General features: G+C 28.0%; 1 protein-coding gene across 1 annotated transcript; it reads left to right on the top strand.

The window, feature by feature from the left end:
- Window positions 1-8,548: 8,548 nt before the first annotated feature.
- Window positions 8,549-14,741, top strand: LOC119688413 (protein rolling stone-like). Its single transcript, XM_038103094.1, has 6 exons — window positions 8,549-8,580; window positions 8,673-8,786; window positions 8,876-9,089; window positions 9,155-9,256; window positions 14,305-14,491; window positions 14,561-14,741. Exons 2-6 carry the CDS (start codon window positions 8,673-8,675, stop codon window positions 14,739-14,741), a joined length of 798 nt encoding a protein of 265 aa, XP_037959022.1. The 5' UTR covers window positions 8,549-8,580.
- The last annotated feature ends 307 nt before the right edge of the window (window positions 14,742-15,048 follow it).

The following is a 15,048-nucleotide window of genomic DNA, read 5'->3' on the forward strand; positions in this document are numbered from 1 at the left end:
TGCGTCGCCAACGTGCATGCGGTAGGCAAAGATCTTTACTTGATTAAGTAAAGATAATTTTTGGTGATTAAATTTGATTGTAGGAAAATTACCACGTTTTTGTATAAAAGTTATGTGGGTGTGATTTTGTTTATTGGTAGGGAAAATTGTAAGACAAAGTCAAGAAAGACAAAGTCAAGATGTGATATTATGCTTAAACGGTTTAATTGTAAAAAAAAAATTAATGCGAGTCCAACTAAAGAACGTAGAAACATAAATGGAGAAGCTTATAATGCCACAAGTGTTGCTGCGAAATGAGCGATTTATAGTTGTGTCTGTAATTCCATGGACACATCAGCGAAAAATTAAGAAAAATTTGGTACTGAAGTTAACCTGAATCGGAATACACACAACGCCAAGTAATTAAAAAAAAGAAATTGCAAATGCAAAGAAAATCACTCTTAATCTATTGCGTAAAAAGAATCGTTCCCATATGACGGAAAAAGAAGGACTGAAAGTTTTACTGTTTCCTTACAGAAAAAAACCCAGTTTAGAAGATTCAGCTGGGTATAATTATTACTTTCATGATTTTCGTAAAGACGAACTTTATCTAAGCCGAAATCATAGCTGAATGATGGTATAATGATATTGGAAGTTATTTCATACCTCAGTATCATTGAACTAAAATAAATGCAGTAAGTTATAAAACTGTTCTACAAACAACTCTTCCCTTTTTAAATCATATCTTTAGATCAATTTTATATTCTTTTCAGTAATAAATGAATTGAAATGACCTCCTTATTTTCCCAATCTAAACATTATTAAAAATATATGGGAACTTCTCCTACTGAAGGTGTATGAGTCGGGGCATCAATAGTCAAATAAACTAATTGCATTCTCTTGGATTACTTATACAGTTTGTACGATTCAATTTTCAGCAGATTATATGAATTCGAGAGGTACTCATTACTGATATGAGTGTTGGAGTTGTATATAATACATATATTAAACCATTGTGCCGGTCATTAATATGCAGGTTGCAATTATTCAATTGTGATGTGTCAAGATCTAGACTCAAACTAATGGTATGGGATTCATTAACTAATGGTTTACTCTATTCCATTCCCAAAATTTCGATGTGAACTGCCCACTCTGGTGGACAAATCGCTAAAACAGTCGATGTAATTTTGCAACCACTGGAGCGAATATACTTTACATGAACTAAAATTGGAAAGAGGTAGATGGAATCAAAATCATGTACATATAATGAAACCTTTATATTTGCAACAAAATGGAGACTTCATTTTTGTTCTTGTGAACAAAAAATGTGAAGATGTTAATAGATTATTAATTTTCCATCTATAGAATAATGTGAATCTCTTTTGAGAAAACACTTAAATGCAACATGTCTTCAATAGGTACTTGACTAAAACCTTACAATCAGGGTATTGAAAAGACAACTTTGGAGGATATATGACCATCCGCTTTTGTGATCTTTAGTTTTTGATATGTAAATCAATCAAATTATGATATAAATAAATACACAAAATTATATGTAAACTTGCTATCAAGCTTGGATAGAAGATATACCATAAAGCAATGTCTTTTAAGAACTTCTTCTACTGTCTCTAGAAACCTATAGTAAATAAATCCCTTGTCGTGCTAATTATAATTAAGGTTAGAAGATAGAATTTGGAATAAAATTGGTGAAGACAGAATTAAAATAAAAATTTTTTTTTTTGGATAATTGGATTGGTTTAATCTGCATAAACTGTAAACTTTAATAAACTTTCTATCTAGATTCCAAGAACAGTTGAGTTTATGTTTTGAAACTACTCGTCAAGATAGTAACCAAAAGCTGCAGCTGCTCTCCATTCCTGTCAAAATTTCACTCTCCATGCGGAAATGGAACTAGTATAATATATATTTTATATTCAAATCTACTTTTGATACCGTACTCAATAAAGTACATAAATATTGTAAATATTATTACAAATTATAGCAGAGAAATTTTGGTGAATAAATAAATTATTATTTTTTCTAACAAAATAATCTGAATGAAGTCTACTGAGAAATACCGAACCGATATTTCTTCTTACTCCTTATGGAGCACTGCCTATATCGAGAATCTTCATGTTTTACGTTTGAATTTATAAACGACGACGTTTAATTAAATTGAGATGCAAAAGATCCATTATTTCTTTTTTCTTTTTGTTTTTTTAATAAAAAAAATAACGATTCACTGCAATGCGAGCTTGAAGACGTCATAAATGTACGACGGGACATACCACTTTTTTTTCAATAGAGAGAGTGAGAAAAAAACACTGTGCTAGTATGATGACGTCAAAAATGTACAACGCTATATATTACTTTTTTTATAATAGAAACATAAATATTTAGAAGTGAAAAGTCATAACAAAAGATACAATTATGGAATAATTTTTTTAAATATTCCCTTTCCATAGAGCCTGCAACAGGACAATATTGGCTTCCGGCCTATAACACGGACAGACGGTTTTTGATCCTTTGTAAGAAATATATATACGGCATTTATATATATTTAAAATATTTATAAACTAAGACCTAATAAGCTGTTTAAAATTACTTTTTCTCAAAATGTGCCCATCAGTTTGGGTTTCTAATTCAATTGAAATTCGATTACCATTTAATAAATTTTATGATAAAGGAAATTTATGCTGATGTGTGAGGTGCTCGTTAATAGATATCTCAATTGTTATGCAGACATTTGCATATATAACACATTCATCATCATTTCAACCATAATTAGATTGATAAGAATTTTGAATTTGGCTCCATTGTGACTACTGTCAGTGATCTGCTCTCACACAGTACACCAATAATGCTTATATGTAATAATATATGTATATACAAGTTTATAGATAATATATGCGTAAATATATATATATTGCATAGTTTTTTACGGACGAGTACATGAAAATCATAAATTTTAATTGAGCTGGCTTCACTTAATTTGTTAATATTTATTACAGTGAAAACCATAATAAAAAAAATTTAAAATTGTAGTAAAACGACAATCCCCTATTTACTTAAGGATAAGTTTGTTGGAGAGTGTAAACCTGGCTTTACAAATCTTACTCATATTATAAGCACGCTCTTATCTACCTTATCGACTTAAGCTACTATGACATTCTTAAACTCGTTTCTAAGTAATTAAACGGTTAACATAAACGTGATCACTTGCTAACCAGTGGACTATTTTAATATCCTATTCTATGCAGTTTATTATGAATATAAATTTGAATATTGTGAATACTCACATGTGTGAATACTCATAGTTAACTTTTACAGCGCAATTATTTCCTAATTATGCAGAGTTTGAAATATTATTCGAACGCCGCTTCGCACATTTTGATCTTCTAGTATCCTTCTGTTCCAGCATTTTGTTCAAACGCAGGCAGCGGATCGAAAGTTTTAGAACACCATTATAGATACGTCACTTGTTCTTATAAGTATTTATTTAAAACAAAACAAAGAGAAAATAGAACCCAAAGCGGAGTTAAAGTATAATATTCAAATATTCGCTTTCCTTTATACTCGAGTTGATCAAACATAGTAAAACCGTTTGGAAAGAACTTTTCCAAACCACTTTTTGAAACCTATACAATTTTATTGAAGATGTTTTATTTTTGACTTTAAATGTTAAGTATAGTAAGCTTTTGTTATCAACTTATATCTCGGTTTATTATAGGTCTAGACAACGTCATCATATCATCGTTTCTTGACAATGCAAGTTCAGTAGTTTTCTTCTAATTCATGACTGATGCAACAGGATGTCGAGAACCTTTTTTCTTTTTTAACAATGGTTATTAAACAATATTGTAGTTTGATATTAAAAAAGCAAGCTAAAGTATGACGGGTTGTATCTTCTTCTTCGCTAGTCTGTAGACTGAAATACGCACATAGCCTTTGAATAAAACCTGCAAGGAAGAGGGAAGCGAAGTCACACGAGAGCCATTTAGAGAAGATCAATTGGTAGGAAAATTTGTAGATTGTTTATAAAAAGAATAATAAAAGTTATTGTCTTTATAGAAAATTTCCAATTTAGTTCTAATACTGCTGGTATGATTCCTGAGTTTGATGTTTAATATACGTTAGTGTTATAGATGATCAAAAGTCGGGGTAAACCTTAATTTCTAAAAGTCTGTGTTTTTAACTAAATTTCTAGTTTCACTTCAATTTGAAATGAACGTTTTCTTAATATCCATTCGACATCAATGTCTATTGCTTTCTTCATATTTTCATTTTAGTACATTTATCAAGAGATCATTGTGGTGGTCTGATTTCACAAAAATATGACAACAAATCTATGCAAATGTGACTCTGTTGCAGTTTCAAAGAAGAATGCAAAATTTGTGATTTCTGCAAAATTATACAAAACTGCGTTCCATTATTAAGACAATTTATATTCCATGGGAAATTTTGACAGCTTTGAAGCGTACCGCCGGGTTAAAATCTGAAACAAAATTTTAAATAAATATCGACTTTATCGACAAGAAGAACATTGATTCTAAAAATAAAGAAAACTGTTTTTTGTTTGAAGAGAATGAACTTCATTTGAATATATAATAATTTAATGAAACTGAACAACTTTTTTTCAAATTAAAACTTAATTTGATTCTAGTACTCATGTCTAGTTCATTTATTGTTCATCAATTTTTATACCATCTCACCACTTTTACAGATATATTTATCTATAAATAATTAAATAATCGGCTACAAGTTTATAACACATACCACATGATTTAGTATGTCTCCAACCTAGTTCGAAAAATCAAATTTTTTCAGAAATTCTACAACAAAAAACAGTTTTCTTTATTCTTGGAATTAATTCGAGAACGTATAATGCTTTCCTTCAAAAGTGATTCCAACCATACTTGAAACTTTTGTTGCATTTTTTTGAAATGATTTATCTTTGCTCTCACAATAGGTCTCACTTTTAGCAATAACCTTTTAAATTTATCTGTAAAAAATTCATTAATCGCTGAGGGTCAGATCTGAAAGTATGGTGGATGAAAGAAGCAAATTGAAATATAATTTATTCAACTTAATCATAATTTTCAACAACTTACTTTGTCTTAGTAAAACAACACTTTTTTATTTTACTTTTGAAGCCATGTTTTCATTATCCATTAATCGTACTCACATTCAAAACTAATCCTTTTATCTTTCTAAAAATAGTCTATTAACAAAGCACCAGTCGCGTACCAAAATGCGGATGCCATAACATTGCCAACTAACTGACTTCTAAAATATTGATCATTTTATGATATTAATCAATATGATATTGATTTTGATATCTAAAACGACTTTCACAGACAATTTATTTGAGTCGGGTGTTTAGTAGTAGATCCATATTCCACCATTGTCATATTGTGACGCAAAAAATCATTTTTATCTTAGCACAACGAACCGTGGATGCACAACATAGCACCCACTTCGAAAACAACTTATCCATGCTCAAATTTTCATATGAACTCATTAACACAATATCTCGAAAGTTTTAGCTTTCACATTTTACTTCACTTCCAGATTAAACTACTTTATGGGATTTTCTTTCCAGAAAAACTGCCAACTTGAGCAAAGTAAATTTTACAACATGGAACCCGCATCGAAAGCAACTTATCCATGCTCGAATTTTCATATAACTTATAAACGCAATATCTCGAAAGTTTCAACTATCACATTTTACTTCACTTCTAGATTAAACTACTTTATGGGCTTTTCTCTCCAGAACAACTGCCAACTTTGAGCAAACAGCCCTTTTAGCTGTATTGATATTTATACGACTGCGCTTAAATTCAGCACACAAACTTAGATGAAAAAAACTTGTTTCCATAACACTTATCAATCCACTATTTAGGTTCAACAATATTTTTTTCCATCTAAAAACATAGCTTAATCAACATCACAGCATTCTTTTATCCTTTATTTTTACGAGTATTAATTACAAAACCTGTACATTTGAAAAATGTTACTCTCCACATGGTTAATGAGTCTACCAACAGTATTGTCCTATAGTGTTGTTAGACCGGAGACTTAATGATTGTTGTGATACGTAAACATTATCAACTAAAATATCAATTGCCGCTTAGCAAAATCACGTACCAATAAATATTTTTACCCATCCGAAGACTTAATATTAAACCAAAATATATTTATATGCACACAATCCAAGACTAATTAAAAGATTTGATAAGGCACATTAATATTAAACTCCCACTCTAAAGTGATTAATAAATCTGATATGTACTTCTAAATATGACAGTCTACTAAGTCTAATTTATCTTGACAGTTTGATTGCCTCTAAATGGCAGGTGCTGAAGCACGCAATCAGATGTTTTGAGCTTCAAAAACACTACATTTAATATATTTTAATCACCTATATTACGTTTAATCATACGGGTATCATATCAGAGTAGATAAAGGTCTGATAAAGATATTATAAGCTATCGTTAACAAATGGTTTTTAAAACAACAATTACTGTGGAAATAAACGTACATTAGACGAACAACTGTAAACAAACCAATAACAATAATGAAAGTGTGTTTTGAATATGTTCGGATCGCTACAATCTTTATTGATCTTATAATGCTAGATAGAAAAGAATATTGTATGTTGGATATTATTTTTCAGAAATTCTTTAAAGTTCGTATTATGCTACTAGTTAGGAAAGATTTCTATAAGAAATTATTTATCGGTATTAAAGAAAGTCACAAAGTCTTCGGGAACGTCTTCGAAATCCTAAGAGTCTAATACATTGTTTTAATAATGTATTTTAACTAGAATATGTGTATAGAAGTCTTAGAGATCTTGTTATCAATAACTTTAAAAGTGTCAAACAAAAATTAATATAAACAATGCTCTGTCAGATCTATCAATGGGTCTTAAACTTTACTTTATTTTAATTTTACATATAAAAAATGTATAAATAAATTATATTTATGAAGCTCTGTGATTGGAAAGAACGAATAAAATAAGATGACAAATAAGATGATTGTTTGGAAAGATTAAAAAAATAATTTTATTCGGATGAATTGAAAAGTCATTAAATCAAATTAATGTAGATTTGGAGTTGGGAAGAAAGAAATTTAACAGCAGTGAATAACTAATCGACAATAGAGATGACTGTCTAAAGAGTTGGACAAATTATTGTATTTTATTTAGACAAATTGAAAAAAGTTTTCCTTGTTGTTAGATCAGGATAAAGGCAGATACTGTAAGGAAATAAAATCAAATATTTAAGTTTTTCTATAAAACATTTCTAGACTAAATAGGTATTAGACTAAATTGTTGGAAAATATTTGAAATGAACTTTATCGGGTATCAGTAATCAGTTTAATAGATTTGCATGTCTAAAAAGATAAATCTTAACTGTTTATATAAAATTTCTAGTGGATGCCCTTAATCGCCACACGAAAATTTTTCGACTTTTTATATAGAGGCCAAACAAAAACTAATCGTACGATATGCGTTTAACTTTGACAGAATGTGTATAATAGTGTTGCCAGTCCGAAAATAAAAAAATTTACCGATTGGATAAGCGCGATAATTGAAAAATAGGCCTCTCATTCTCTTTTGATCAGAAGGTAAGCAGAAAGTTTTAACCGTCGAAAATTATTTTAAATTTAGATCCAAAATAATATCCCCTTACAAAACTTTGGACACCATGTATTATTCCATCAATTAAACAAATAAACACTAATGGGTTTAAGCTATAATATTGCTTAATTTTTCATACTTCAAGTAAATGTTTAAGTTAACTTCATAATTATATTATTAATTTTTATCAAATAATATTTATATAAATGAATAATTATTTCTTTTGGAACAGATCAGTTGGTTAAGGAGCGCTGACTCTGAGCTTCATATTTGGCAGAGCACGAATTCGATTCCTGGTAATTTGCAGTCTCAAAAAATTATTTACGAATAATTAAATAGAAGAATTATTTCCAAGACCACTCGAAACAGCTGTATGGTCAGCCAAAAATTCAATTAATTAAAATAATATAAAAAAGAACGTCTTTATAAGTTTCTATATGCTAAAATGTGATTGGTTGGATTATATTTGGGTTATAACACAATAAAGAGAAAAATATAATCCAACATGCGGAAAATATGAAGATCTAATATATAGAGAAAGATAGTAATAGAGCTATCCAGACTCTGTAACTCTGTAACTTGTTGTTCAGTATTGGAAAGTATCGTTTAGTAATTTCGGATAATATTATTTTTATGAAATTACCAGTCAAAAATAAATTTTATGAAGAAGTTTGCAAATACGAGTTTTGCAGTTACCATATTTGTTCCATATAGTGTAAATCAAGTAAATTAATCGAAAATGAAATGGATTAATTTGTCATATGTTGTCATATGGTATATATTCGGCAATTGGAGACCCAAACCATGCCAATAATTTAAAATGCCGACAAATTTTAGATACTGAGGATTAATGCTAAAATTTGCTGTAATAAAATCATTGATAAGAGCACTCAAAACACATTTTTGCACTTACACGCACTACTAATTTGGCTGACAGCGGGTCTGGTTGTAGCTAAAAGGTTGCTTCAATAAATTAATAAATTTATTTAATTTTAAAATTTAAAACAAAAATTTTATTTCCGTTGTAAATTGGCTGAAACATGTTGTGTAGATGGTCGTAGAGAGAGGTTGCTGCTACACATTTTGGCATCCGATCACTAAAGAATTTCAGTTAGATAAATTCAGTTTGGAACATGCACCCGTAGATGATTTCTTTAAGTCACAAGTAAGTTTGAGCATTATTTGTACCTGTTCAGTGGAGGAGCCCACTAACTTCCACTTCTTTACTACCATTTTGGTTTCAATATTCGACAGTGGCAAAAGGGCACGCGATGTTGGTGGTGGCTCATATATCGTTGGCTGTTGGCTATATGCTTCTTTTTAGGTGTTCTTGGCAGTTTAGTGCAACACTTCAATGAGGGCAAATGGTTTATATATCTCACCGATTGGGGTTTCTTTTTATGTATGTACACAAGTCTTTTTGGCGCTATACTGGTTTCAGTCTATCACTGCAATCCCCAAAAGTTTGGTATATAACATAATTTTTTTGACATATAAGATATTATTTAATTAACAACTATATTTATTTTGTAGAGACCGGTAGCTTTATATTAAAGTTTTATTGGGCATCACATTGGTCAACTTTAGTACTCGCTACAATGATTACTTTTGTTTACTGGCTTTTCATATATCCAAGTAAGTAATAAAAAAAAAATAAAATGTATTAGTCAATTCTAAATAGTAAATTAACCCATTGAAAAATATAACCGTCTTCATATAGTATATAGAATATAAAAGTCGGAATAATAAAGTTCCTCCTTAAGTCTGCTATTTGTTTTTGAGCAGTCCTTTCATAAATATTATTTTTAGCTATTTGCTTATAAATAAATAAATAAATAATAAAATAATCAGTAGACTGATTTTTGTCTCTTTTTTTCATAAATGTTCAGTAATTGTACCATAAACATTCTATAGCAATAAATGTTCATTTAAAAACCTCATCATTTATGGTCAATTTTGTCTATGATATAACATTTACTACATAACTTCCAATTATTTCGTTAATAGTGACCTCCAGTATTAGAAACTTAACCTCCAAGTTCCTACTACCTCGACACAACTGAAATATAATGATGGTTTATTTTCCTACAATATTTTAATTGCTATAAACTAGCACAAATTCGCTTTATTTTAACACTTTTAAAATTACAATTGTAAATAGATATATATATATATGTGATTCAATAGAAATTATATGTGATTCAGAAAAAACCATTTTATATATTATAATATCGTATTTGTAGTATTATGTTGTAATTGCTGGACTGTTATGTTTTACTCTTTTTAAAGCCAAAGAAGCATTTTCTCTACTTCAACTAATTTCAGAAAAAGTTTTAACATATGTTATGTTGATTTTTGACCACTCAGATTTGTAAAACGATTTGTATAAATTTTTTGATACAATGTATAAGAGCTGGGCTTCTTCAGAAATATGTAGGAATGTTTTTGTGACTTCCATACAAGGTATGTATTCGTTGGTTTCCGTAAGTTTTAATAGCACATTATTCTTCTTTTGAATGCAGTGAGTAATTACAACTTCAATTATTATGTCGAAATCCGATATATTCTGATTTAGAAATATCTTCTATTCTACTTTCTTTTCAGTCTATATCGGTAAAAAGGGATTGGCTTTACTGCTATGTCCAATTCAATTCAGCTAGGCTTTTGAAAAGATCTTTGCTGACACCCAGAATGAGCTTCGTACCAAGTGGTTGCATGAGGCAGCATCGTTACTGAATTCGTCTGTTACTTAACTATCACTAAAAGCATTGTGTGTAAATATTCAATATAAAATTACTTGATTTCTAGTAACAAGATTTATTAAAACATTGCCAAACTCTCAAATTATTAAAGAAATTATTAAGGTGGAGTCTTAAGTTTCAATAGCTGTCTGACTATCTGACATAAAGGTTATGCTTTCGTATCTTAACTTTACCTATAGTAGATGTTAACCGCAGATTAAAAGTATAGGTTTACGTTTGGAATACTTGGAAGCCATTGCTCCTATATATATACTAGATTCCTATACTAGATTCGGTTGTCTGCATTTTTGTTTCCCAAACCTGAACCCTAAGGTGATATTGATTGTGTTCTCTTCTTACCCCATTCTGTCTGATTTAATCGTAACGTATTTCATATTAGATTTGTGTTTTGGAACCATGTAATCTTCAATGTCTCTAGTTTGTGTTACTTTGATATATGATATGAAATAGATATAAAATATATAAATATATATATGTTATAAAATTTGCAACAGTTTAATATTGAATCAGAATAATTTTAATATTAATTTTAAATCTTAATTATACGGTGGGAATTCTAAATAAATTAATCAAAAAGTATAAAAAATCTATTAGAACAAATGGTTTTAAAATAGCAAATTAGTTTAATATAGGTCAGACTGATTTAATATTAATTAAAAGAATATGAAAAAAAAGCATTAAACTTATAATTTAATCATTTGTGTTCTGTTCTATCGAACAGATAATGATTTTAATCTTGTTTTAAAGTCTAAAATAATTTTAATGGCAGTAATGTTTCTATATATATCACTAAAGGTGAAATTATAAAAAAAAAATTAAAAAATTAAGTGGATTTTATTAATTCACTTTTTTTTGTGAAAGATAAGCAACTGTGCGAATATGTTTTATAGATTCGAAACGTGTTACCTTGATTAGAATATTTCATAAAAATTTCAAAAATTTAGCGATTCATAAAAAAAACAAATAATGACATTCAAAATATTTCAAATACTCAGCCCCCTTCTACACCTTCTACTTCACGATATAGTAGTATTCTTAATTTTCTTGACGTCTTGTTCTTTTACGAAATTTTGATAACACATCAAGGAAAAATATAATATATATTGAAGAGAATAGGTGTGCAAAGTACAAGTGCAAGAACAGTATAGATGATCTTCAACAATATTCTATAGATAACTCCTATTATTTTCAAAAAGTTTCTATAGTAAAGCTTATTTAAAATAATATTTTGCATTAATAAAATGGAAAAAGTTAAAAAATTAAATTCACAAAAAATTAAATTCACAAGCTTTTTTAAATTTAGAATTTTTTTTAATTTCACTTTTTGCTATTATATTTTCTTATAAATATTCAATTGTATATATAATTAATAATATTATATAATTAATAATTATATAGTATATAATAATCAATATAATAGAAAAAAAATAAATACACAAACAAATTTTAAACACTTCTGATAGTAAAAGAACATTGTTTTCTTAGTACAACTACAACTTTCAATAGAATTTGATTTATACTATAATTTATAAAATATTATTGTACTATTACTTTCACTTATTTAATCAGAACTATGTTTTATAAAAACTTTAATGCAAATAAAAAATTGTACTTATATAACTTCGTCTTTTTTTAGGGTTCGATTTTTTATACACACTTATCTAATTACATTTTATAATGTATACATTTTATAGTGAATAAATAATAGACTATACTTTATAGGGCGTAATAATATCATATCTTCTCTCATATCTTTATATAGAAATATATACAGAATAAAAATCATTATCGCCAAAACATTATTGTACTAACGTAACTTACTTTTTTATATTTAGAGTCGTATGCCCTATATAATCCACACCACCCAATAATAACACTTTTTTTTCTTAAAACTATATATTACAAACTTCATAAAACAATTGTATATAATATAGTCAAGCATCCATAACTCGAACCTCCATAACTCGAACTAAAAAGAATACAACAGAGTTTTAGAGAGCAAATTATATACAATTCTGCTTCCATAACTCCAACTTCTATAACTTGAATTTCTCTATAACTCGAATACATATATTACATATATATGGTATATCTCAACAGAATCACAAAGGAAGCGCTAAAGCATTTGGAACCAAACAAAAAGTAAAATATTACACTTATAGGTTGCTTAAAAAGCTGGATTTTCTACTTGGGACAAACAGGACTCGAACAGGATTCCTTTAATTTTCTTCAATAACATTGATGAAGACCGTGATTTGATGTAAAAATAAAGTAAATAAAATAACTTCCAATGCTACTCTTAAAGAATATATTTAGCTTAATAATGAAATTTGCCTATCAAGCTTTCCTACAGATGACGATATTATTGAGCTTTACATATAGCTCTGAATTAGTGGATCTGATTCTAAGCGCTACGAAAAGTGCTGATGAGGGTTTGATAAATAAAATTGTTCATCAACCTTCCAAAAATGAAGTAGAAAACTCATTCAAAATTCTCATTCTGAGTTTTTATTTACAAACGAAAAATACAATAACTGATGATCACTATAAATTAATTGGAATTTCTTTTTTACTGAAAATAAAAAAAAAATTAAAATCTCAAACCCCAATTTCTGAATATTTTACTTGACTATAACTTCTGTGCTGTATTTGATTCCAAATAAATAAATAACTCAAAATGTGATTTAAGTTTCTTTCAAAATTAAAATAAAAAAAAAATTCTCTAACTCGAAGTATCCATAAGTCGAACCTTTTCTTTGCAAAATGCTACTTCGAGTTATGGAAGTTTGACTGTAATTTATAATATTATATAATATAATATAATAATTTTATATATATATTCTTGATATAACCAATAAACTATAAAATCTTATTATACTCTCCAGATGCTTCCTTATTGTTTAAGATTTTATTCTAACCACCTTATAAAGCCTTGTAACATAGTTTTTTTTTTCTATATACTTCATTTCCTTTAAATATTGTTTTAAACATTCACAATACATTCAATATTATTACATTTTATATATTGTATATACTCTACACTTAACGAAGCAATTGTATACTATCTATAAACAGCACTTACCCAGAAAACTAAGAAATTGGGGTTCGGTTGCAAATAAACTCCTAGGACACATAAGGCTTCTCTACCTATGCACACATACGATTCATATATGTAAGAAGTGTACTTTTGTAAACATTTAAATTCATTTAAACATTTAAATGGTGAATCGACTATACTATATATTTATAGATTTTCAATTCAGTCGCAACGGCTCATTCAGCTCCTTAAGTCTTCCTCAACTATGTGGTTTATGTCAGAGTATTATCATAATTTATAAATACTCTGATGTGATCTTATTTTTACACGTTCTTTTATAATAGTGCCTTCATTATACCAGTGTTACCATACATTTCTTCATTTCATCTAAATCATATCATCTATCCATGCAACAGCACCACTATCTGTATACTTAATAGCACCATTGCCATATATTGGTCAACATAATTTTATCAAACATTCATATTTAAAGACAACTGAACACTTCCAATATTTTGTTTATTCGACACATATATGTTATATATATCGTTCCCCCTTACCATGCATTTTTCTTATGATAATATTCTGTATATAACTATATATATAACACAACTATGCGAACTTTGCGAACTCTATATTCGTTCAAATATTCTAATTCTTCTATATTTAATATTAAATTTTGAACAGACTATAAACCCCAAAAAACAATTAAACTATTATATATTCATCTTTCTCTTTCTTCAAATAAATATTCTTAAAAAAATTACATTCTCAATCAAATATCGTCTTAAATTTTAATTTAGGTTTATAATAAAATAACTTCTGTCTTCTCTAATATTATAGCATTATATATAAAAAGAAAATAATAATTATTTTTCTTTTAGATGATAATGCCAGTCCCACTGCTCTCTACAATTTATGGGCGCATGCCTTTAATTCAGTTTTAATGCTTATGGATCATATGTTGGTAGCATTTCCAACTAGAATATTACATTTTATATACCCATTCATCGCTGGAGTTTTGTATGGACTCTTTTCCGTTATTTACTATTTTGCAGGTGGTCTTGATCCGTAAGTTACTTCTTGAAATATTTAATTATTATAACCAAATAATTTTCTATATTCCATAATGTATTATAGTGGTGGTAATCAATACATATACGAGATTTTGGACTGGTCACAACCGGGTTGGGCGTTGGCTACCGTCTTCGGTTGTATATTATTGGTTTGCGTCTTTTGTTTATTGCTATTTGGTTTATACAAATTACGTATTTTTATATATCGCAAAACGAACAAATCTGTTTTAACTTTTAATACCTAATGATATGTGTATCTGTTTGCATTTAAATAAAAAAATAAATACAATTTTTATACATACACTTTTTTTTATTTTATTTAAATTTAAAAAATTAGGAACAAACGAAAAATAATAATAAACAAATTCTTTATCTTCCGATTATTATAAAGGAACTACGTGACACAATACCCTATAAATAATATTGTTACAAATATTTGTTGTGGTAGTATTTATTATATATTATACGTATTATACGTATAGTCTTATAGTATAAATTAATAAAAGAATATTGTTGAAATTTAAATATTAATCTTTTTAAAAAATATTTTGC

Source organism: Teleopsis dalmanni, chromosome X, assembly GCF_002237135.1.
Source record: "Teleopsis dalmanni isolate 2A chromosome X, ASM223713v2, whole genome shotgun sequence".
NCBI lineage: Eukaryota > Metazoa > Arthropoda > Insecta > Diptera > Diopsidae > Teleopsis > Teleopsis dalmanni.

What these genes read in the sequence shown, in the direction of transcription:
- LOC119688413 (XM_038103094.1), top strand. Translation starts at nt 8,673, where the DNA reads ATGGTCGTAGAGAGAGGTTGCTGCTACACATTTTGGCATCCGATCACT. An exon ending in CTGGCTTTTCATATATCCAA is followed by an intron (nt 9,257 to 14,304) that starts GTAAGTAATAAA and finishes TTTTTCTTTTAG; the next exon opens with ATGATAATGCCAGTCCCACT. An exon ending in TTTGCAGGTGGTCTTGATCC is followed by an intron (nt 14,492 to 14,560) that starts GTAAGTTACTTC and finishes AATGTATTATAG; the next exon opens with TGGTGGTAATCAATACATAT.